Consider the following 23,062-nt stretch of genomic DNA (forward strand, 5'->3'; position numbering starts at 1 on the left):
AATGAAACCTAATAGTGAACGCAACAACTGCAGGAAGTTTGTGTAAAACGAGTTTTGCTGATATTTTTAGGAACTTTTTGTACAATTCTGTCTGCACTGTGTATTTTTTATATTTCTTAACAATCATAAATACTTAATAAGCTTCTTTTTTGACATATTTCGTCTCCCTGACACTTGGCCATTGCTCTATTAGCTCATTTAACTGTGTACTTTTCTAATGCAGGATGAAGCTGTTCACAAGAGAGTGAAAGCTTGGTGTATATAGTTTGTGTTTAACTCTTCAAAGTTTAGATCTTAAATAATAATCTTTAAACTTTAAAAATAAAATTTGATTTAGTTTTCTTCACAGAAATGAATAAAATGCTGAGATAAAGGCCTATGATGTATATTTGTAAAGTTTTCTTACACTTTTAAAAATCAGGAAGGCCTTGTGACCCCCCCATGAAGCTTTAGCCATTTGGCCGGTGGATAAAAAAGGATTAAAAACTTTGCACCCTGACCCCGTGTGAGGATTTGACCACATAATGCAACTTCTTAGCAATCCCTTCAGAATCAGGACAAACAGAGAGGACTGTTTGTCCTGATTCTGAAGTTTCAGTTAGTACTCCCACAAATCTCTCTGCACAGTGTCCTATAACTGTCCATTCAGTATAATCCAGAGGGGAGAAGATCTGATACTGTGTGCTCATCTGAGTCAGCTTCAATTTAAGTCTGCAGGGAGACATTTTTCACCCCGGGTTTCCTCCTCTCAGGCATCATCAAAGGTTGCCTTATGCGTTGAGGTTTCTGTGGAGATGCAGTCTGAGAGAAAGGCTCCTCCTGTGCATGCTCTTTGGGTTTAATCTAGATTTGTATTTACAGTTAAAGCCGTAGTACAGACCTTTTTTGGATTGGCCGAGAGTTAGATAAGAAATTGATGCCATTCTCATGTCTGTACAGTTAATATGAGTCTGAAAAAGGAAAGAATAAAAATGAGAATTCACTGTTTTACAGGTGTTTATGTGCTGTGTCAGTGTCATTATTATAAAGTGTTATTGACAACAACTCGATTCAAATTAAACTCTTTTTACTAGGAAAATAAGAATAACACAGTTTCATAATAATGAGCTAAACCTTGTTTTTAATTATGTTCATTCATTCACATATTTGGTCCTGTTTATTCTTATTTATTTATTCATTATTCAAACTTTTGTAGCACCATAGAAAAATATGTTCTTGTACTTTAGAGGCTTAAGGCTGAAATTAAAGACTGGATACAAAATGCCTGTTTTTTGGTCCTATGACCTTCAGCTGGAGGACAAGTAGATATAGACTGAGTTTCCATTTTGGGGTGATCTCCTCCATTTAAAGAATAGTTCACACTTCCTTAATATTTTCTGTTATTCATGACTTTTATCTCCATTAATCGCTACCGGTACATTTCTGGCTCGTCTATAAATGGGATGCATCATCTATTTTGGCATTTCCCTGCATGTCCTGAACCTTTTAAGTGACATTTACTACCCATATACCTCGGTTAGATCTCCCAAAGACTAAACTGAGCTCCTGATTTTGAAAGTCAGCCCCACTGAGGAGGAGATGCAGAACAAGAGACGATAAAATAGAGCCGAGCTGACAGGAAATCCATACTCTGCAGGTCTGTTCTCTGCAGGCGGGAGGGCGGCGGATTTCACCTCCGTCACAGTCTGACATTTTCAAGACAGTGCAGCAGAGGAACGCCTGCATATATGACTCAGCGGAGGATGATTGTTAAAGAGCACCGGACTGTCAGCACAGAGCTCGAGAGTCACAGTATATCATATTATACTGTGTCATATTCTTATTGCGTCTTGTTCGATCTACAGTACGTTGAAAGATACTGTGACTAGACTTAGTGTAAAATTGGTTAATATTCTGGATTCTGGGATTCAGTGCAGCTGCAGCACACAACAGGTGTGTCTCAGGGACTAAAACAAACTATGATGTGTTTCCAGATCTGTCATTTACTTCTTTATGGCATCATTTGATAGTTAAAGTTGTCATCTTTTTACTAAAATTCATGAAAAACTATCCAGACAGAGCAGAAAAGTTTAAGCTGTTTTTTAAATCCATTTTATGTCCCCTATCCTAAGATTTTTGTAGATTTTTAAATTAAATTTTCAACTGTTATTAACTGTTAAAAGAACGCACAGATATATTCTTCGCTGTCATTTTAATATAAAATAAGAATACAGAGCCTTACTGATAGTTCACAGTAGGCTCCAAACTTGGGCTGCAGCTAACTAAATATTTTTATTATCAATTAATCTTCAATTAAATTAATCTTTTATATACGTGTATAAATCTAACATCTAAGTCCCATCTTGACTTGTTTTGTCTGAACAACAGTTCAACCTGAAGATATTCAATTTACACTGACGTATAAACAAAGAAAAATAGCAAATCCTCACATTTTGAGAGGCAGAGGCATTTTTGCTTTACCTAAACGATAGCTCGATTATCAGAACTGATGACATTTCTGCCAATGGACCAACTGCCCCCACTGCTGTCACGCATCTGTCTAACACCACTGTAACACCAGTACGTCATTTAACTTTTATAGATGTTTATAGACATCGCAGAGGCAACAAGCGGTAAACATGGCTAAAAAAACAAAGTGCCTTCAGCTGCAGTTTCTTCCAAAACCTCTGAACGTCCCCTCAGAAACCCCCCGTGCCTTCACAGACGTCTATATTACCCACAGGAACTGACAGATTCTCTAAAACCCTGATTATTGGATATAATATGTGTGTGCTCCTACAAGAAACAACTACTAAAACAACAGATTTCCTAGAGGTTCTCGGGATTTAGATTCTTAAAAAAACAAAGATAATTTGTCATTTTCCTGGCAATGATCGTTAAATGAGTCAATATGAGATGATTCTTTTCACTGCAACATGCTTTTAAAATGCACAGAAAGCAGACAAACACAGACACCATGTGCCAAACAGACCAGAGCGCTGAGCACGGTGAGGACAGGTGACAGGAAGTGGGGTGCGGCGGACACACAGGCGTCACCTCTCGCTCGTTCTCACCCAGCTTCCACTCACTCGCACATGAACACAGAGCCGTTCGGTGACAAGACCAAGGATGGCGATGCGGTGAGCTGAGAGGAATCATGGGGTACATGAGGGGTGATGGAGGCCGTGTTGCCATGCAGCAGCGAGGCCATTCAGAGCCACGGTTACCACGGTTACTACGGTCATCATCATAACATTACCACTGTACCGAGGTTAGAGAAACATGCACCACCTTTTTGGGCTTCACTCCTCGCTGCGTGGTTGAAGGAAAGAAGGGAAGGAAGGAGGAAGGAAGGAGGGAGGAAGGAGGGAGGAAGGAGGGAGGGAGGGAGGAAGGAGGTTAAAGGTCAAACGTTTGTCAGAGGCATGCTTGGAGGTGACGGGGGACCGCAGTGAGTCGGCGCTCTTCGTTGGTGACCTCGATCAAATAACACAGTGCACATATTTCATTTCACTTTCACACACACACACATTTCTTCATTCAGTTCACATAAAAGATCCAATTTAAAATGTGTGAAACGTGAGCGATGAGTCATTAAAACAGTGTCTCTCTTCACTGTGAAGAATAAATAATATTCTTATAAATTTGCAAAGATTTGATTTTTTTCCTCCTCAACACATTTAGAGCTCCGGGAAATAATTTAAAATTTTTGTGTTTTATCACAGGAACAAACTAATAGAAATGCAAACCAAGAGCTAAAGAGAGAGATAAATTAAACATACTGAGCACTTCTGTACAATGTCGAATTTGATGAGGAGAGACGATAATGAAGGTGTTTACATACTTAAAGTGTCCATATAACTATTTACTGTTAATTTATACTTTCTTACATGTGCAACTGTCCATGTCTGATTTGGCAAATAAAACATAATCTAATTCTAATATTTCTGTTTTTGAAAAACAACCTTGTCTCTGAATCTGTCTGAATAAAATAAAATAAAATACAGGTCACTAACCGATGGGTCTGTGAAACATACAGTAAATGTCAGCTGTAACATTATGAACATGCTGACATTTGAATCTGAATCCTATGAGATCTGACTGGATATGATAAAAGCCGATAATCAGACATTTGGGATTAAAGCATGTCGGATTCTCCGCAGCTTTAGAAGTTAATAGATTTTAAGTCTGGCTGGTAAAACTCCACATTTTGTATTTGTCACATAAAATGAGGTCAACAAACGTGAATAAAAAGCATCCTACAGCTACTTCTGCATATATAATAAAATTATTATTACTATTATTATTATTCTACACATTAAGTTCAAGGTCGAATCAAACTCAAGGTCACTAGGATATTTTAGGAGATATTATCTACTGAGAAGAATCATGGCTGCTGTGACTCAGCATAAGTTTCTTTTTTTAGATTTCCTCTAATAGTGAAAGAAATCTTGAAAGAGAAATATAAAATTATATTCATACCCATGATTATAACTTGGGGGATAATAGATTTTAGTCATTACTCTCTTCTGGTCATTGTGGCTGACGGGTGACTAAATGTGAAGCTATTAATCTAAAATAATCTTAATAAAGTCCAGATTCATATTATCCATATCCATATATAGTGCAGTCAGCTGGATCTCTGCATTATAAAATGTAGAATTAATGACAATATTTAAAATTTAGCTTTGATTTAAAATTTTTAAAAGTTGAGAATTATTGAATTATTATTAAATTATTATAAAAGTTATTTTTATCCCATGCTTTGACTGCATACTTGTACAATCAGTGAGCACGGCAGCAAAACTAATACAAAGTATGAAATCTAATTATTGGTAATTATCAGATTTTTTTATACACAAAATAACTCAATCGTGGCTAAACACTGAGTTCAATAGAGCAAAAATAAACGAGTAATACAGTAGAGTAATAACTAAAGCTTCCCACCTCATTTTAATTTAAACAGTTAAACTGATCTCAAGGTAGTTTTTGTATTTGTTTCACTTAATAAATCATCTGTCGCTGTATCACAACAGACAGTTACTGTATTTATAAGTAAACATCGCCCTCTGCTGGTCAGATGTGAAAACAGAAAACTTCAGCTGTTGATGTAAGAAAATCTGTTCAGTTTGTATAATTTGGTAAATTCACATATTCTCGGATTATTTAAAAGAAATTTGTATTTAAATTATGGAGTAAGATTATGTGTATTTATGAAGGAAAGAGTAATAAAAAGTAATATATGCTCTCCAGATGATTCTCCATCCTTTAACAGGCATGTATAAAGAAGAATTAATAGTTTATAATGTTTAACTTTATGTATATTACTTCTTTTTACTGTAAATTACTAAATTGTCAGCATGTCACAGACAGAAATTTACATTTAATGCACTGAGACTTTTCATACCTCTCTTTCAAACTAAATTATAACAAGATATTGAGCAAAATAAATGCACCTAATCATAAAAATGCTAAATATAAATGTTAATAAACTCATTCAAGGGTTGCCAAGCATCTTCACACACAGCTACAACTAACAAAACCTGTAGAAAAGGAAGAGTTTTCTTTTTAAAGGCAGTCAGAAATGGATGAACTGAACTCTCAGCAGTGCAGGTGTTGCATTATCTCCTCACAGTCAACACACAGGGTTTACTTTAGATAATATAGTGTGTGTGTGTGCAGGTATGTGAGTGTGAGTGTGAGTGTAAAAGTCCAGGTGTGTGCTGCCGTATCTGCTCCTGACTTCCTGCAGGGGAACTTTGTGTTGTGACTCACCAGTTTAGTGGACTTGGGCGTCTCCAGGATCTCTGAAGAGATAAAAAAAGAAAAAGGCAAACAAATAAAGTTAGAGACAATCTTTCATATTATTATCAATGTTTACAGTCTTTTTACAAGGTATAAAGTCCCACAAAGATCCTGGAGCAAACAGATTAAAGTCAACACTGATAGCAGACTGTTAGAGACACGGTGAGCTGTGGATACACTGCATGAACACACACACCTCCCTTTTCTCCCTTCAGATGATACTGGAAGAAAGCAACTGTTATTTGTAGCAGCAGAACAACATCAAACACAGAGAGAGAGAAAGAGAGAGAAATCCACATCTTGTATAATTTTCAGTAATAATAAATGTATTATCTCAATCTTCCTCTTGTATGCCAGAGGAGTATCGAGGAGTAGGAACCAGAGGGGTGTGAGTGAAATCTGAGCAACTTTACAGGAGAGCCAAAACAAAAAATGTCCCTATATGTCCTGACTTTGTTTATTAAATTAAATCTTTAATCTTAAAACCTCATAAACACGTGGATGACGTTGAAAGTTCAGTGTTGGTTTCTGATTAATAATTCTGGATTGGTTTAGAATTCACGTGAGCCATTTTGCCAGTAGAAAGAGCTCATCAAGATATATATAAATATAAAAATATAATTCTCACCCAAAATGTCACATACACTCCTCTGGTTCTCACCCTTAGAAATAAAATCTGTTAAATTAAACACTGTGAAAGAGTCGATTTTAAGACATCAGATTAGAGCTGGGAATGATGATGAATTGTAAAATTGAGACTTATAACATGAATGCTATAATGTTGAGATAAACAGCTGCTAGGGACTAATATTAACCAGATATAGGATATTACAGATGCGGTGGTGTTTCACTTCGCCAAAAATATGGCGTCTTTTATAGTTTTTTAAGAGAGAAAAATGCTTGAAATCGTAAATCCGATATTTTATTGTGAGGCCGTATTGTCCAGCTCTATATCAGATCAGTCGATAAAAACTATATTTCTCCTCACAGTGTGACAGGAGCTAAAGAAGTTAAACAACCTTGTACAACCGCAGTAACCATCAGACCCGGAATCCCTCTTTATAGAATATTTTAAAGTTTCATTCATGTCAACTACAGATAAATAGATTAATTATCAGCTAAACATTTTACATGCAGCATGTGAGCTAACAGAAATTACATCCGAGAGTTGAAACTTAACATCCTGTCATTAAATTCTTGTGCATGTTTGCAGCAGAAATCACTCTCTAATAACTTTTATATGATGGTTAATTATTAATGCGGAATAAGTTTTGGTCTGTGAGGAAACTGTGCTCATCCTTGCTGTTATTATATTTCATCTCTCTCGTCTTCAGGCGAGCACTGCGGCTCTTTTCCTTAAATATCCTGTAAATGAAGCCATAAAGAACATTAACGTAATATTCCCCTTATGTCTAAGAGAGCAAGCTTCTTTAGGTGTAGATATTAACTTCAGTTCTGCTGTAGCTTTAACGTGAAGAAACATCTCCTGTAACACATCTGAATCACCTCTTGAGTCTCGTTCTGTTCCTGAAACGACGACTCTGCCCCAATAAAGTGAACAAGTGTGTCACCGCTTTAACTCCCCATCTCTCTGCGCCAGGAAGTGGACAAACTGAATACAATGCACCAACCAAAACCGCCGCCCCCCTATTTGATGTAGCGGCAGTGAGGCGTAACCATGGAAACAGAGTGCAGCTAGCTCCATCCTCCAGAGGATAAAAACATATTGGTGACCAGATGTGGAAAGTTTAGGCAATTTCTTTTCTCGTGTCAAAAAGTAGAGAGAGAGAGAGTACATTTAAATCTCTGTTTGATGCGGTAGAATAAAAAAGGGGGGATTTTATACACAGTAAGAGATATATATAAAGCTGTTCTGGAGCTTTCAACACAATATTCCTCAGCAGAAGTGTTGCTAACGGCATTTGTGGTGAGATTACTGTGAGTTTAATTTTGTCCGTGTCCTGCAGTCCTTGTTGAGAGAGAATTATGATGTTGTTAGCTGGTAATTGTACCCAAAACAGTTTAAGTACTTTGCTGATTTTCACTATAATTTTGTCTCTCATCTGCTCTTCCCAAAAAGAGACACCAAACACCAAACAAGTCGTGTTTACTCTGACTCTCATGTTTGCTGTCAACAAGAATTCAGATGACGTGTTGTTATTAAGTTTAGTTTGACATTTACAGAACATTTAAACCTTAACAGCTTTACTGGATCAGGAGTGCACACAGAGGGGTCTCAAACCCACAACCTTAGCAGTGCTGGTGCCACACTCTGCTGGACTGAAACCACACAGTGTCCCTGTAATGAGATATTGAGGCACATTTATATTTCAGGCCTTTAGCAGAAACTCTAAACCACAGGGACATACATTGGCTGAGCAGATGGAGTTACACTGCCTTGCTTAAGGGCGTGTATACACTGATGCACAAATACAGATGAAGCCTCATCTCATATAAAAATGACCTTTACAGATGCAAAAATAATCAGGTTTATTCATGTGTTAAGGGTGGCACAATGTGAAAAGATTTTCTGTGGTGGTCCCAGTAATAAACGTTAGAAAGGCAGTTGCAGAACAAAACTTATTGAACTTATTCTAATTATAACTAATTAGCCATTAACTCCCTCTGTTCTTTCATTCGTTTCTCTCTGTGGGATGTCTCTTGTTTTTCTGTGACTCACTCTGTATTGAGTGTTTTGTCAGAGCGATTGTTATTTGGGGTGCTTTAACTGTGCGCTCTCCCTCAGGCCTCGCTGTTCATGAAGAGCTGCTTTCTCTCTGTTACAGCATCTCTACTTCATACAGCAGTAGGCTTTATGTTGTTTACCAGTTTCACTCCCTCATGGTGAATATCAGGTATTGTATCTGTGGCACATTGGCAAGGTATGGACTGGTTAGGGGTGTGTGTGTGTGTGTGTGTGTGGGCATAGACCACATCCTGATTTTCCCGTATTCCACTGGCAATAGCCTCAGAAGGTGAAGCGTGTATGAAAAAGAAGGTTATTTACGTTCATTTTGATGGCCAACAAAACTCCAATACTCAACCGACCGATGCTGTTACGTCAGTCAGGGACAGACTTTAGCATTCATGGGGCTGCCTGACTTTGCTGCAGTCTGGCCAAAAATGATGTAAATGTAGATTTTTATGTAAAAGGTGTTTTGCAGGACGCTTGTTAGCTCACCTGGTAGATGAAGTCTTAACTGCAGCCGGCCCTTTGCTGCATTTCATCCATTAACCTATCAATCTTTACCTGTCCTATCCAAATAAAGGCGTAAAAAGCCCCCCAGTAAAGGAAAATAAAGCAGGTATTTTGCATCACCAACTACCAGATGAGGCGGTTTATGAAAAGCCTGGATTCAAGAACAAAAACCCTTTCCAACTGTTGGACTGAAGTGCCCTCACTACTGTGAGCAGTGAGTCAGCATCAGTTGTTATTGACGTTAGAAAAAGATGAATTGTTTAACTGCGTGCAGTCACGTTGCTGAATGAATGAATGAATACCGCTGCATGTTTAATGTTCTGATCATGAACGTCCCCTAGACAACTTCCATTTTAAAAAGGTCAGTATCGACATGTTTGCACTTTGTCTGAACAAATTCCCTTTTTTTACTTACAAACCACCAACAGAATACTGAAAACTACCGGCTGAATGATGACCAAGGACACAACTGTAACCATCTGAATGTGTGTGTCCTTACCACGTTTTGGGACCTTGCCAGTGCCGGGCTCAGGTGTCTCTGGAGACGTCGTGTCTGCCCCATCATCAACCAGCTGGATCTGAGACACAGAGACGCAGAGACAGACAGAAAGACAGCAAGAGACAGTGAGTCACGTCTTCTGAAACATCAACTATCTTATTCATCAGCAGAGCTGGCAGAGAGGAAGCGACAGATGTTGAAGAAAACAAAATTGCCTTGATTATTAATGTTCATTCAAATATAGCACTCCCTAAGTGAGTCGTAATTTTCTCTAAATCTCCATAGCAACCTTTAAAACCGCAGTGCAGGGACAGTCAGGGTCAGACAGTCTTTTAAGCCAAGCGGGAGACATAATGAAGAGGATTAGTAATACGACACCTAATCGATACAGAAGCTGACCCATGTGTGTGTCCGTACCTGCACAACTGGGTCACAGGCAGCATTAACACTATTTACTCTCTGGGCTTGCTCAACAAAGTGGGCCTCGTGTAAGAACCACTCAAACAAATATAGATTTGTTATTAAGTGTCAAGTGCAAGTGATTTAGGACAACTTGACGACCAGTTTTGTTGTCAAGAATTGTCTTTAGTGCCAACATTAGGTCCAGGCCTTATGTAGTACAACTCATCTCACAGCGGGGAAAAAACACCAGCAAGATTATTCTGCATAAATCTGTTTCAAATATACTGAAATCAAAATGGAAGTTTAAAAAATGAAAAACAAATGGCCTGAGCTGCCTCGTGGCTTGCCAGCTGACTGAACCCTTTTACTGGCACGAGTATTTTGGCACGAGAGCTTGTACAATTTATTAGTTGCTGCGAATATTCTCACGCTCCAATCGTTGCATCTGGGTCTTCGTGCAGGTCGCTGCTCGACCTCGGTTGCACTCAACGATGTAACATCACCTGTAATGTAATTCTCTTGTCCTTCTCTGTGTCACATTCCCTCTCATTTAGGTCTTGGCACTAATGCCTTAGCTTTTTCTTTTGCATCTAACTTCATGTCAGACTATTTTCTGAACTAGCGTTCTGTCTGTGCAGGCAGCCTTACACATCAAGGGGTGTCGATTAAGCAAGTAGTCAAACCAACAACCACACAAATACTCATCCACTCGTGGCATTTGTCAAGTTGAAACATTTAAAACACAAGATAAAACAGGGTTAGGATTAAGAAATGGTCTTCGCAGGAGGAGGCCCAATGTGCCAAAGACTTTAAGAGGTGTCCTGTGGAGATTTGATCTCTGTGTTGTTTGTCTCGTGCACGCACATGAGGACACACAGCGTCTGCACGTCCGCACACTTTACTGACAATTTCACACTATATCACTGATTGACAGGTGGCGGTAATGTGCCAAGAAACGCTGCAATGTGCCAGCAAAGTGAGGGGAGAGGAAGACTGCTAGCTAGTAAACATGTATGTCAACAAAGCTGGATTTACAAATGTTCTATGAGGATGGAAATGCATTCGACATGTTCGTTAGACCTCAAAGATACACACAAACCTTTAACTCTACTGTCTGTGCTCTGTGTGAGTGTTTGTTTACTGCTTGTTCATGTTGAGAGCTTCCTAACAACATGAGATATCTGCCTACAACCTGCCACAATGAGAAAGTTGTAGGAGTTAAGAATTAAATGCACATAAACTTTAAGCAGTGACACAAACAACTCTTAATATTTCCCATATTGTTTTTTTTCTTCCTTTTCCTCTGGATGTATCTGACTGTCCCTTCCAGGCCATCATAGGTAATCTGTGATCACTGTAACAGCCTTGGAGGCTTTGCAGTATTTTTCTGGGAGACAAAAATAAAGCTGTTTTTCATCTGAAAACAACCAAGCATTAGAAAACCTGCTGGCATCATTCAGACAGCAGAGAAAAATATCAACCCCCACACAAACCCACTGCGTCAAATAAAAAGAAAAACACAATCTCAAACATCTTTCAAAATGAAACACTAAACAATCGATAGATGAGAGGTTGTACTGGAGACTATGGCATCATCCTCTGATTCAGGTTTCAGCACGGACACATCAAAGCATTTAGGATCTGTACTGAAATAGTTCTGTAGTCACCTGCGACTGTCTCACAAATATCCCGCGATTCTCCTCGCAGGTGAAGTAGCGCTTGCCCTGCACGGTGCCGTCGTTCTTGCCCTTGGCCTCGTCCAGGATGACGCCCACCCATTTTCCGGAGGCGAAGAGCGTGTTGCCGATGTAGGCCACCGTGCCGCGCTGACCCTTCCCGATCACCTCCACCAGGGAGCCCACTTTGACGGGCCGCCCGCCTCCGTCCGAGCTCATCCTGCTGCTGCCGCTGCTGGTGGTCTGGGTGGGACACACACACAGAGAGTGTTAAAACAGGAATTCATGTTCACATCAACACTACTGGAAGGTTTACTGGTCAGAGGGAGTCTGTGAAATCAGTTGTCTAATGTGGTCTGTGGCTTTGGAGGAACCTTTTCTAAAAGTCTGAGTCTGAGTCTCTTACCTTAGGCTTGGTGACAACAAATTTACAGAAAGTCTGCGTTACAAACTGGAGAAACTGGAGTTGGATAGTGTAGGAACACTAAGGACTAAGTGAGGACATCCTGGAACAGGAAGCACCAAATTTAACTATTGTTTTATTTGAAATGTGTGTCACAAGTTCCCCATCTATAAAGTGCAATACTAAATGGCTGTACCCTTCTGGGTGGTCTCTTTGACTCGAGCGACGACCCCTGTGGCTGGCAAATACAGCCAATGCGATAGTGCCAAAAACTGCAGTTCCTCAAATGGCCACTTGAGATTGATTATAGAAGTGATCAATCTCCATAAGGTCCCATATTGAACTTTACAGCAGAAATAAACATGTTTACAACCTGGTACAAAAAACAGTTGTGATCTCCATAGCTAACTTCCCAGTTCATGACAACTGTAGAGGAGTGAACGTTTATATAACTCACTGGTTTAAGTTATATTTAGGCTTAAAGTGATGCATAATTAGGCTTTGACTTTGAACATTATAAAGGGGATTTGAACGTAAAGTGTATGATTTCTGCCACTAGGGGGTTTCTCACATCAAAACAGGTTTTGAAGTAGTGCGGGGAAAAAAAATATAACATAGTAGTTCTGGTTGTTTTTAGACATTTTAATGCAGAAATGTTACATATTGTACATTTAAGATGATGGTTTAAAGGATTAAACAAACAATCCATTGTAGTTTTATGTTACTGTTATGATCCAGGCTCTCTGCTCCATGTGTCATTCTGCTTGTTGTTTGAGGTTGGATCAGTGCACAAAAGTTTCTTTGCATTTACCAAACGTCTGTTGAAACACTTACACTGAGGCCAAATGCATCACTGATTGCCTCCGGAGATAGTATGAGGCAATCAGATTATAACTTGTCCTAAGTGCATTTATAGCTGTACGTACTCTGTGCTTGAAACTTGGCCTTGGTTTCAATCCATGATTAAAATTTAAAAAGTTCAACTATCTGAATGGTTAGATGCACGCAATAAATCATTATTTCATCCCTTTTAAATGGCATACACAGGTTTTATCCGCATTGATGCACAAGATATTTTAATGATAACGTTTACTAAATCATTCTGTAACAGCTTGTGAAACATTGTTGGTCTTCAGTTTCTCTTACAGCACAATCTGATGCCAATCTGATCACCCTACACTTGCAAGAGTTAAATGAGTCATTGTTTTACAGTAACCACCTTCTGACATGATAAATAAATGGCTTTAGCGCTGTCAGACAGTAATAACTACAGTGCAAAGCTTCACACCCTGAAGTTGTTCACTGGACATTTGCATGAACAGGTCTTTAACAGGACCATGTCAGCACATAGTGGCTAAAAAAAACAAGGGAGCAAAATGTAGTTTTAGTGTCATTCTGACCTACTGAGCTGTTGAGGACCACACACAAAAGAAAAAGAGCAAGGCCTCGTCCGGCACTCTCTAAATGTCAATGCACGCTTTAAACAGCACTGCTTTGCTTTCTAGCTGAGGAGCCAAATTTTTGTGATAAATCCATGGCAACAATCAGCTGAGGTTTCATGAAACAGCTACAACACAGTACAAAAAACGGTTTCAAACCGGGGGGCACATTTTTTACACGAGCTGCAATATATTTTGCAATCAAATAATCCTGCATAACCCAATTTTACAGTGATGTCCTAGAAGTGATGGTGACTCAGCAGAACAGAGAGGAGCAGATATTATTACCCAGAGAGAGAACATGGTCTGACTCTCCTTCAGCTTACTGTAAACACACTCTCTCTTTTATGTGCTGCCGTTTAACTTCAACAATGCAGGAAACCTCTGCAGGACAGTGAACTGAAACAGGCCGACAAACAGCAACATAAAGGCTTTTTTAAATGTGCTAATCTGTCCCGTCCTCTGCAGGTTTCTGTTGTATTTCTACATTTTTAAACCTGTTCACAATTTACAAATATATCTTTTATTCACTCAGACAAAACTCTCTACAAATATCAATCAAAAACTTCAATAAATCATTATTTTTGTATCAATAAGTTCCTTGGTATACTTTGTTATATATCAATATTGACCTCATGTCAGCCAATATTCACTTGTTTTACATAAACACATAATAAAAACGTTTGATACCGGCCAGTTTTTGACACTTTTACCATTAAAAAAATAAACTGTAATGGTGACACTGATCCTAAAGTACCTAAAACATACTGTTTACATTTCTCTGCTGCAATTTGCAACCTGTTTCTTACCGGTATTGGCCTCCACATACACTAATATATCTGCAATAAGCGAATATCGGTTCATTTATTGGCTGAATCGGCTCAGCCAATGTCTCGCTTTAGCCCTAATGACCATAACATCACAATACAACTCCACCAAAACACAGGTTCAACCCATTGGTTCAACCCTGGCAGCGGTACTTCACACTTCGGGGTGGGGGAAGCCAGTGAGGGATCATATTTTTATCCTCCTTGGCCTGTTCTTGTGTACTCTCGTAAAGTCTATAAAGACAGGCTGCTGGATCCTAAATGTGTTAAATCATAAAACCAAAGACTGGCACAGCACTTCCCTCGTGTTAAACAGCTCCACACGGACGTTTGGGGCGAGACGGCCTTCGTTTATTACGAGTGGTCAGCTGATATTGGTTTTTCACTGGCTGATGCCGGTGCCAATATTTCTAGAGCAGGGCGACCGATGGCCAATAAATACTGCTGATATCAAAACAAAGAAAAGTCATGTATACTTTCATTATTCCATGCAGATTCCATATATAAATATACATGGTTATATAGCCAGTAACAGGTTGTTTTATACAGATTTTTAATTAATTAATGAAACATACAAATACATTACTTTATGCTGCAGATTTCATAACGTGTTTTTTTGTACAGTCAGAAGAGACGTCACTCAACTGTATTATTATAACATCATTTATATACAGAATAATGCTAACCAGTAACAGTTTTAGATTAGATTTGATGTCATTTAGGAGGAAAGTGCCAACGTTTAGAAAAGACGATGGTTACTGAGGAAGGTTATAAGACTTTTTCACCACTTTCCCAAAACTCACATCGTCCCTCAGCAGCCACGCTGACAAAGCTTCCTGCTCATATGTCAGGTTTATCGGCCTCGTGAACACAGGCGTCGGCTGATAATCGGCCCAATAATCAGTCCGAATACACGCTGAAGGAGGGCGTCCTGCCCCGAAACATCAGAGTGGAGTGGCGTAATGAATAAGTTAACTTTGTTTCCCAGGTTACCAGTGAAGACAGCAGTGACATGGAAAGCACTACAAAGGGATTGGCCGTTCCAGGAGGAAGTGAAAACAATCAATATGTAATATGTGTTTCAAATGGGAACGTACAGGCCTTAACAGTCATCCATACTGCACACGGTTGGGGGCATTAAATCTATGAAAAGTAAAGGTTGGAATGTGGTAACATAAAGAGGGCTTTGTTAAACATAAGCTCAAAGACGGTGTCACTTCTTAAGAGGCCATTATCAGCGATTATTGACGTTTCTCAACTGTAGCCACGGATTTACTGCTCAAAATACAGACTGTATATATATATTTATATGTGTCTATATATTATATTTATGGAAGCTAAATGGTTCCCCGCTCAGGCATAACTTACAGCTACAACAGTTTCTCTCTCTGCCAAAATATCTTCAATATATTCAAACATTTTGTTGGCAAAAACATGAAATATCATCGAGAAGAAATGATCATCATTTCCACTCTCTTACTGCTTATATATATCAAACTAGACTTCATGTAACAGTTGTTTTTAACCTCCCTGTTAAGATATTAAGCTATGTAGCAGCAGTTATGCCAACCCTGAATTCCCATGATTCCTTAAAGTCTAATTAACCTAGCTTACAATTCACAACATGGAAAGAGACATTTTAACTCGCTGGTGTGCAGTAAATGCGTCCTTGAGCATGTTTCTACATCACTGTCGAGTCCTCCGACCTTTTATTCAAGCTTTAACATCTACTTAAAGACATCAGTCACTTCAGATTCATAACGGAAGCAGGAATCGTTGGTTTACGGCGCTTCAGGGAGTCTGCACAGCTCAAATGCACCTGTCAACAATCTGCAATCAAACATCCATTGGGGTTTATAATGCCTTCATTAAAGTCATCAAATAATTAAAACAAAATGAGTTTCCAAGCTCGCCTGGCTCCAGCTAACATACTGTAATAAAGCATTCAGCGTTGTTCAGTCATTCCCCCGACCTGTTTGCCATGTGCTGGAAGCAGAGAGGACCCGAGGAGGACGTGCTGAATTATTTAGTGCCACTCTACTCTTAAAAACACACGCAAGCTCACACCGAATACGAGGCTAAAAGAAGATGAAAACAGTGATACAGCCTCATTTTTCTGCACCATAACACTCACAATGCTCTGAGGAAGGCGCTGATGAAACTTCAAGACGGTTGCTGTTTTCTCCAAAAAAAAGTAAGCTACCGAAACGCTGCCGTGCACGTGGTTTTAAAGGATTGTCACCGTGTAACGCAGGCTTATTTACAAAGCATATAATCTAAGGGCTACTGTTGGTGAGTAAGGGAGTTTTCTGTGATCCGGAGAAAAGAAAAGAGTAGCTGAAAGGGAAGAAATCTAAGCAGCGAGCACTGATGTCATCCCTGCCTGACTCAGAGACGGATGACGAACAGGAAGTCTTCTGGGGCTCGAGGATTGTCCTGTGGTGTCCAGTGTCTTGCTGACAACAAAAAGCCTTAACAAACCTATTACCTGCTCTGTCATGCATCATCTCCTACTTCACAGGTCCAAGGCGTCACAGAGGTCTGAACCTTAACACCGCAGCAGCAGTGTTGAACCCGGAGGGGGCATCTGAGCCGAACAAAGAGGCCACAATCCAGACAGAGGAATGTAGCCCTGAAATGGATTCGAAACCCTCCTATTCAAAGTGGAAATCGACATGGAACAGATGACAGAGTGAAACTAATTGAACAGACGTAGCAACGACAATGACGCACCGATCTGGACTAACTTAAAAAACACCAGTGTGGTCCGTTCATTCAACCTACCTGGGGACGTTTAAACACCTTGTGCACACTCACCCGGCTGTATGTGCTCCTCCGAGTCTGTGACATGTTTCCGAGCTGCCCCCGAACCGCCTGTCTTGTCTGAAGGAGAGTGTTATCGGGGTGAGCCAGACAGACAGAAGGGGGTCTGGGAGAGGGGTGGCGGAGAGGGAGGGAGGGGGAGTTTCGGTGATGCTGCCGGAGCGTCTCCCTCTATCCTCTCTCTTTCCTCGGCGTCTCTCTACAGAATCACACCATCCCTCTCCTGATCCTCGCAGCCTGAGCCCGCTCTCTGCTGCCGCTGCTGCCAGAAGGAAAAGCCGGGCGGGAGCTCTTTTTTTGGTTTTTGGCTCTGTCAGAAAGTTCCTGAGCAGGCAGACGGTGCCAATCCCAACCCCTCCGATGATGAATGGATCAGAGGGAAAGCAGAAGAGCAAGAGAAGAGGAAGGGGGGGGGGAAACAGCCAGGCTCGGTCTGCTGCGAGTGTATCAGCTGAGCGGCAGCACTGCGCTGCGCTAGTGTCTGCGCTGGCTTCTGCAGGAGGGAGGGTGGTTTAGGCCCAGACGGAGCCACTGGGTCCTAAAGCCTGCACACACGCCTTTTCAAAAAGCTTCTCAAAATAAACCTGACAGTCATTATTCCCGAGCACGTTCTCCTGATTTCATACGATCCGGCGGTACGGAGTTGTTTCGGACTCCTCCAGGCTGCTCTGTGGCTGATCAATGAGCAGTTTGAGTCCTGATAAGACAAATCATCACAGCACAGAATCCCAAAAAAAAAGGCACTAGAGTTGTAAAGGGTAAATAAACAAAAAAAACTCCTTTAAAGCCTTTAAAGCAGCAAGGAAATATGGTAAAAAGCGCCCAGATGTGTCCTAAAAACTCTCCTCTCCTCGCACTGCAGTATACGTCAGATTACTGTCAAACTCACTTTCTTTCTTCGGGCTAAAAGTGTGAAGAGGAGGAACGGAGAAAAAAGAAATTAAAAAAGCAAAAAAAACCGCAGGCAGTAAGCATTTTTCAACCAGAAGGGGAGGGGAGGTGAACCAGTTCAGTCCAATGGCGTTTCATTGTGGCTGAACACAAAAGGCCCAGGTGATGCTCTGTAATGCAGCACACTGTAAGCAAAAGCCAGCGGATTGCATTCGGCCCCCGCCTGATGCTGTGGCCCATCACAGAGCGAAGGATTAGCTCTCCTTTATCAGCTTTTATTATCAGCTGCCTGGCTGGGGCTTTTTCTTTTTTTTTTAAACTCTCAGTCCTCTCTATTTCTGTGTTGTCATCTTTTTGCAATGGAAGCAAAGTGCTGCGGGGTTTCTGAGCGTAGAGGCTGATGAGAGATGTTGTAAGAGTTTCAGCGTCAGAACAAAAGAAACCCAGCCTTCAGGAACAGATATTTATACAATATAGACACAATATGACACAGTGTTACCCCTACACCTACAGCAGGGAGACACTTATTGAGGCTGTATGTATGTTTTTGGCCCCAGAGCCTAAATAAAACTCCCAAAGATTGCATTTAAAGTCTAGAAAACAGTAAGATTTCAGACGTGGGAGAGTAAAACACAGCTGGGGATGTTTAGGGAGACAAAACAAACCTCTGCAGTCTCTTTGCACCCTTTTATGCAAATGACAAAGGCAGAAGCTAAAGAAGAGAGAGGGTGCTGGGGATTTGTGGGAGGAAGGGGAGAGGTGGGGTGGTGGGAGGGAGTCCTTATCTTCTCTACTGAAGGAATAATAGACAACCAGCAGACAGCCAAACTCAAAGAACTGCCTCGTTACAGAAAAAGAGGACAATGGCAGAGGAAGAGGCGTCACCGGCTCAGCGTGCGTCTCTTTTCAGCAGCGGTCCAACAGAGGTGACACACAGAGGAGCAGCAGCGAGCTCACTGCACCTCAGCCGGTCTGCGGGTCCGGGAGGAACCGGTCGACGTCACTGAACAGAGGTAAAACACGAGCACGTCTGCGTCCTTGAGGCTGGCGTTGATTGAGATCATGTAGGAGAAATGTGGTTTAAGTTTTGGCAGGTGGGAAAGAGATCGTGTCGACGCGGAGAGTTGATTCAAAGGGGCTGAAAGGCAAACTGCTGCGTCAGGAGTCATTAAGGTGTCTTAATTATGTCGCAAAGGTAAAGATTTCTTAGGTACGTCACAAAGGGCTGCAAGTTACAACTCATTTTTAGAAGAAATTGATTTGTTTAATCTGATTTTTTATGTCAAAAATAATGAGAAATGCTGAATGTTAGATCCAGATCTTTAAAGTTATGTCTTTATTGATTATGACTAACAGAAAACAAAAGATTCGAAACTGAGCAAGCAACTTATCACCCGTGTTAAGCAGATATTTGTTTTCTTTTTTACCTGATAAATGGTTTAAACTCTTTTATCGATTAAAACTGCAATGACTGATTTCAGCACTGGTTTAATTTAACTAACTAAAGTGTGTTTAATCCATAAAAAAAAACCCAGAACTGATCATATAAACCTTTAATAATCTGTATGTCTCACTGTAAATGTGGTGTTGGCCTCATGATTGTAAAGCAGTGGTTACGTTTTAATGAAGGTGCAAAGATAACTAGTTTATCTAAATTAAATGATCAATTGTTTCCTCTAGAAAATGTAGAAAAATACTGAAAAATTCCCCAATCACCGGTTTCAGAGCACAAGCCGACACATTCAAATGACTTGTTTTGTCGGACCAATAGTCCAATACCCAAAGATATTAAGTTCATGATCATCACATTAAGAAAAATAGCAAGTATTGATCATATAAGTAGCTGGAACTAGGGATTTTTTTTTGTCATCTAACCTTTAAAAATGACTTAAATAATAACTGATTATATATCAAATGCCTATTGATTATCCGTCTCTAATTGTTTTATCTCTAATATATAGTGAGTTATAACCATGTAGCCCACATAAAGCCAATATTTCATTGTAAACCTTAGCAGTTTATTAATAAATAAACAATTTTGATAGTAAAGAAATTGTGTTTCAGTCACTAAATGTGATCATTTGCTGCTTTTATTAGTGAATTATTGTAAAAATTTATATATTTGAGCCTTTAATTGTTTGTCAGACAATCAATCAATTTGAGGAGATTTTTGTGATTAAATAATTCAATAAATAACCATTAGATGAATTGATAATGCGGTAGCTTTCTTTACATTAGTGGATAAACTCTAGTTAATTATGGGATGGGCCTCCTCTCCACTACATGCATGCTAATGTCATCCAGCCTGGTCTCAGCACTTTACCATGCATGCAGGAAAAAATAGGTCATCCATAGAAAACAGTGGCAGAGCAGCTTCATCCCAGTATGTCACTTCAGTGTGCATCAAATAAGCATGAAAGTGCACAATTTAACTGCAGTCAATAAAAAAAACCTTAAAGAATAGAAATAAAAAAAACTATGTGAAAGCATGTAAGAGCTAAATGTGTAATTTGGTGCCATCTAGTGAGTTTAAAGCCTAGAAACCACTGCTCCAAAGACATCACACCGCCTTATTGACCTGAATTATGTTATTCCAGTGATTCATTTAACATTATGAGCAACTATTAACCCCTAAAACAGTTATATAACACCAATATTTTGCCTGTTATACCTGGTGGGAATCAAGATAAATCACAGCATGGGTGTGGCTGCAGCCTGATATGACATTTTTCCCCCTCTAACCAACAGATTTAACCAAATTGGATTTGAAAATCAGGAAACAACAATGTGGAGTGGAGATTAATTAATATAAACCAGAAATAAAGCCCCATTCATCCCCATTAGGGCTGCATATCTGGGTCCACACCGCCTCCATAATCACCAACCAGAGCTAATTAAATATGTGTAATGCTCTCGACTCCATAATTAGTCGTTTTAATGTGTAAATGTTGGCTTTTTAAACAGCTGTGGTATTAAAAACAGGCTTTTTTTAATGCTGATATCTGCAGCTGTGAGTTGGGACACTCCCTGACCAGCTGCTAACAACAGTAGCCGTTAGCATCGGTCGGTTATTCCTCCATAAAAACTCTTAAAACGAGCCAATTTTAATAAAACACACGCAAATGCGTTTATAGAAAGGTGTGTTTATGTGTTTTAAATTCACCCCGCGACTGTCAACATGACCTGTATGTGTTAAATCTTACCTGTTCAAGTGTCCCGACTAACGAGCTCAGCTTCGTCCCCCGACCAGGCTACATCCATCCATGGAGGTCTGACCGGGGCACTCCGTCCCCAAGTGTCCGAGCTGGTGCCTCCCCCAGCCGGCCTCACATACCCGGAGGAGCCCCGGTGGTGGATGTCTGTGACTCTTTGACAGGTTGTAATGTAAAGTGTATTTACTGCATTCACTGGTAGGTATATTAGATAACAGCTAGTGAAAAACACAGACAAATTGGTAAATTATTTTTATTATTTAGGGGGATTTTGTACATTAAAGGCAATTCCTCTTAAAGATTTCATATTTTTTTGCCATTTGAGGCACTTTTTTTTACTATATTTTCGTATGTACAAGCTGGGTAAATATGTTTTTATTTATTATGTAAAATAAATAAATAAGAGGTAAGAAAACAGCAAAAAAAAATCAGCACTCGTGTGTCTTGTCTGTGTTTTTTTTTTTTTTTACATATTTTTGTAATATATTTGATGTACTTTATAATCTTCATGTGTGTTCTGTTTCACCTTATCACCTGGCTGTAAGATAAATGTATCTTTGGACACAATTAAGTTTAATAAGACCAAAAAAAGAGGTCAGGCTCACAGTCTTCTTCAGGGCATTAAGCTGAAACTTAATGTACATGTAGAGATTATATATTAGATCTGTACAACCTCATAACTTGATAACTTATTTAGTTTTTATTATTAAGGAGAATTTTGTACATTAAAGGCAATTCCTCTGAAAAATTTCATATTTTTTGTGCCATGTGAGCCACTTTTTTTTACTCTATTTAGGTATGTACAAGCTGGGTAAATATGTTTTCATTCATTATGTAAAAAAATAAAAAATTAAGAGGTCATAAAACAGAACTGAAGAGGGCAGAAAATGTGAAAAATCAGAACTCATGTGTCCTCATTTGTATGTGTGAGGAGGTTTTAGCAATTGTTTTACACATTTTTGTAATATATTTGATGTACTTTATAATCTTCATGTGTGTTCTGTTTCACCTTATCACCTGGCTGTACGATAAATGTATCCTTGGGCACAATTTAGTTTAATACGACCAAAAAAAAGGTCAAACTGACAGTCTTCTTCAGGGCATTAAGCTGAAACTTTATGTACATGTAGAGATTATATATTAGATCTGTACAACCTCACAACTTGTGAGCACCAGTCTGGAACATCCTGTTTGCAAAACAAACCCCAAGAGAAGAAACCTCAGGTGCCTGACAATCTCTTTTAGGGCTTCCAGCAACAACAATGTGTGGTTCAAGAAAAGATGAAATATGTAAAACCCTAAGGGGAACTGGTAAATAGTTTCACAGCCACATTACATGCTTTAGTCCCGGTATGAACAAATCTGACAATAGGTAAATAATCTATAGAAATAACAAAGCTCATAAGCAGGAAAAAGGAACTGAAGATGTGGGGGTATTTTTAGATGCAACTGTGAAGCAATGAAGCATAATTACTGCAAAAGCTCCTAGTTGACATCAGTATGTTAGTAAAAAACCCTAAAATCAGACATATAATTTATCTAAAGCAGGTTAGAGTTCACAGATTTCTCTCTACTGATGCCGACACATCGTATCGATCCGACGCCACGGCTCTCTTCCTTTCCTGTGTGACACTTATTGGAGTCATTTCTGAGTAAAGGAAGATGAGGCCATGAGGGATTAGAGGTCCATAGTGCAGGATTTAGTGGCATCTAGGGGGGTGTAGTTTCAGATTAAAACTCCTTTCCCTTCCAAGCATGAGGGAGGAACTATGGTGGCCACAAAACCCATGTAAAAAGTCCCAATCTACAGCCAGAAACATGGTGGTTCAACATGGATAAAACCGACTCAATCTAAGGTAACTAAAAACGTACTGTCTTATTTTAATGTGATTATACACTAATGAAAA

At 39.6% G+C, this 23,062-nt stretch overlaps 1 protein-coding gene across 6 annotated transcripts in view; it reads right to left on the minus strand.

The window, feature by feature from the left end:
* dctn1b (dynactin 1b) overlaps window positions 1-21,302 on the minus strand; it is a 44,892-nt gene extending 23,590 nt beyond the window's left edge. For 3 of the 6 annotated variants that reach the window (XM_035674645.1, XM_035674643.1, XM_035674642.1), the window contains exons 1-5: window positions 17,047-17,468; window positions 11,552-11,803; window positions 9,483-9,561; window positions 5,755-5,786; window positions 3,271-3,291 (exon numbers count right to left, since the gene is read on the minus strand). In XM_035674645.1, the coding sequence (XP_035530538.1) occupies window positions 3,271-3,291; window positions 5,755-5,786; window positions 9,483-9,561; window positions 11,552-11,803; window positions 17,047-17,079 (417 nt within the window). In that variant the 5' untranslated portion in view covers window positions 17,080-17,468. Of the gene's footprint in view, window positions 1-3,270; window positions 3,292-5,754; window positions 5,787-9,482; window positions 9,562-11,551; window positions 11,804-17,046; window positions 17,469-21,146 lie in introns of those variants that run through there. The other 3 variants (XM_035674648.1, XM_035674646.1, XM_035674647.1) reach the window with 2 other exon arrangements.
* Between the last annotated feature and the right edge of the window lie 1,760 nt (window positions 21,303-23,062).

The sequence above is a fragment of the Morone saxatilis genome, unplaced genomic scaffold (assembly GCF_004916995.1).
Source record: "Morone saxatilis isolate NCDOM2014 unplaced genomic scaffold, NCSU_SB_2.0 Contig3, whole genome shotgun sequence".
NCBI lineage: Eukaryota > Metazoa > Chordata > Actinopteri > Moronidae > Morone > Morone saxatilis.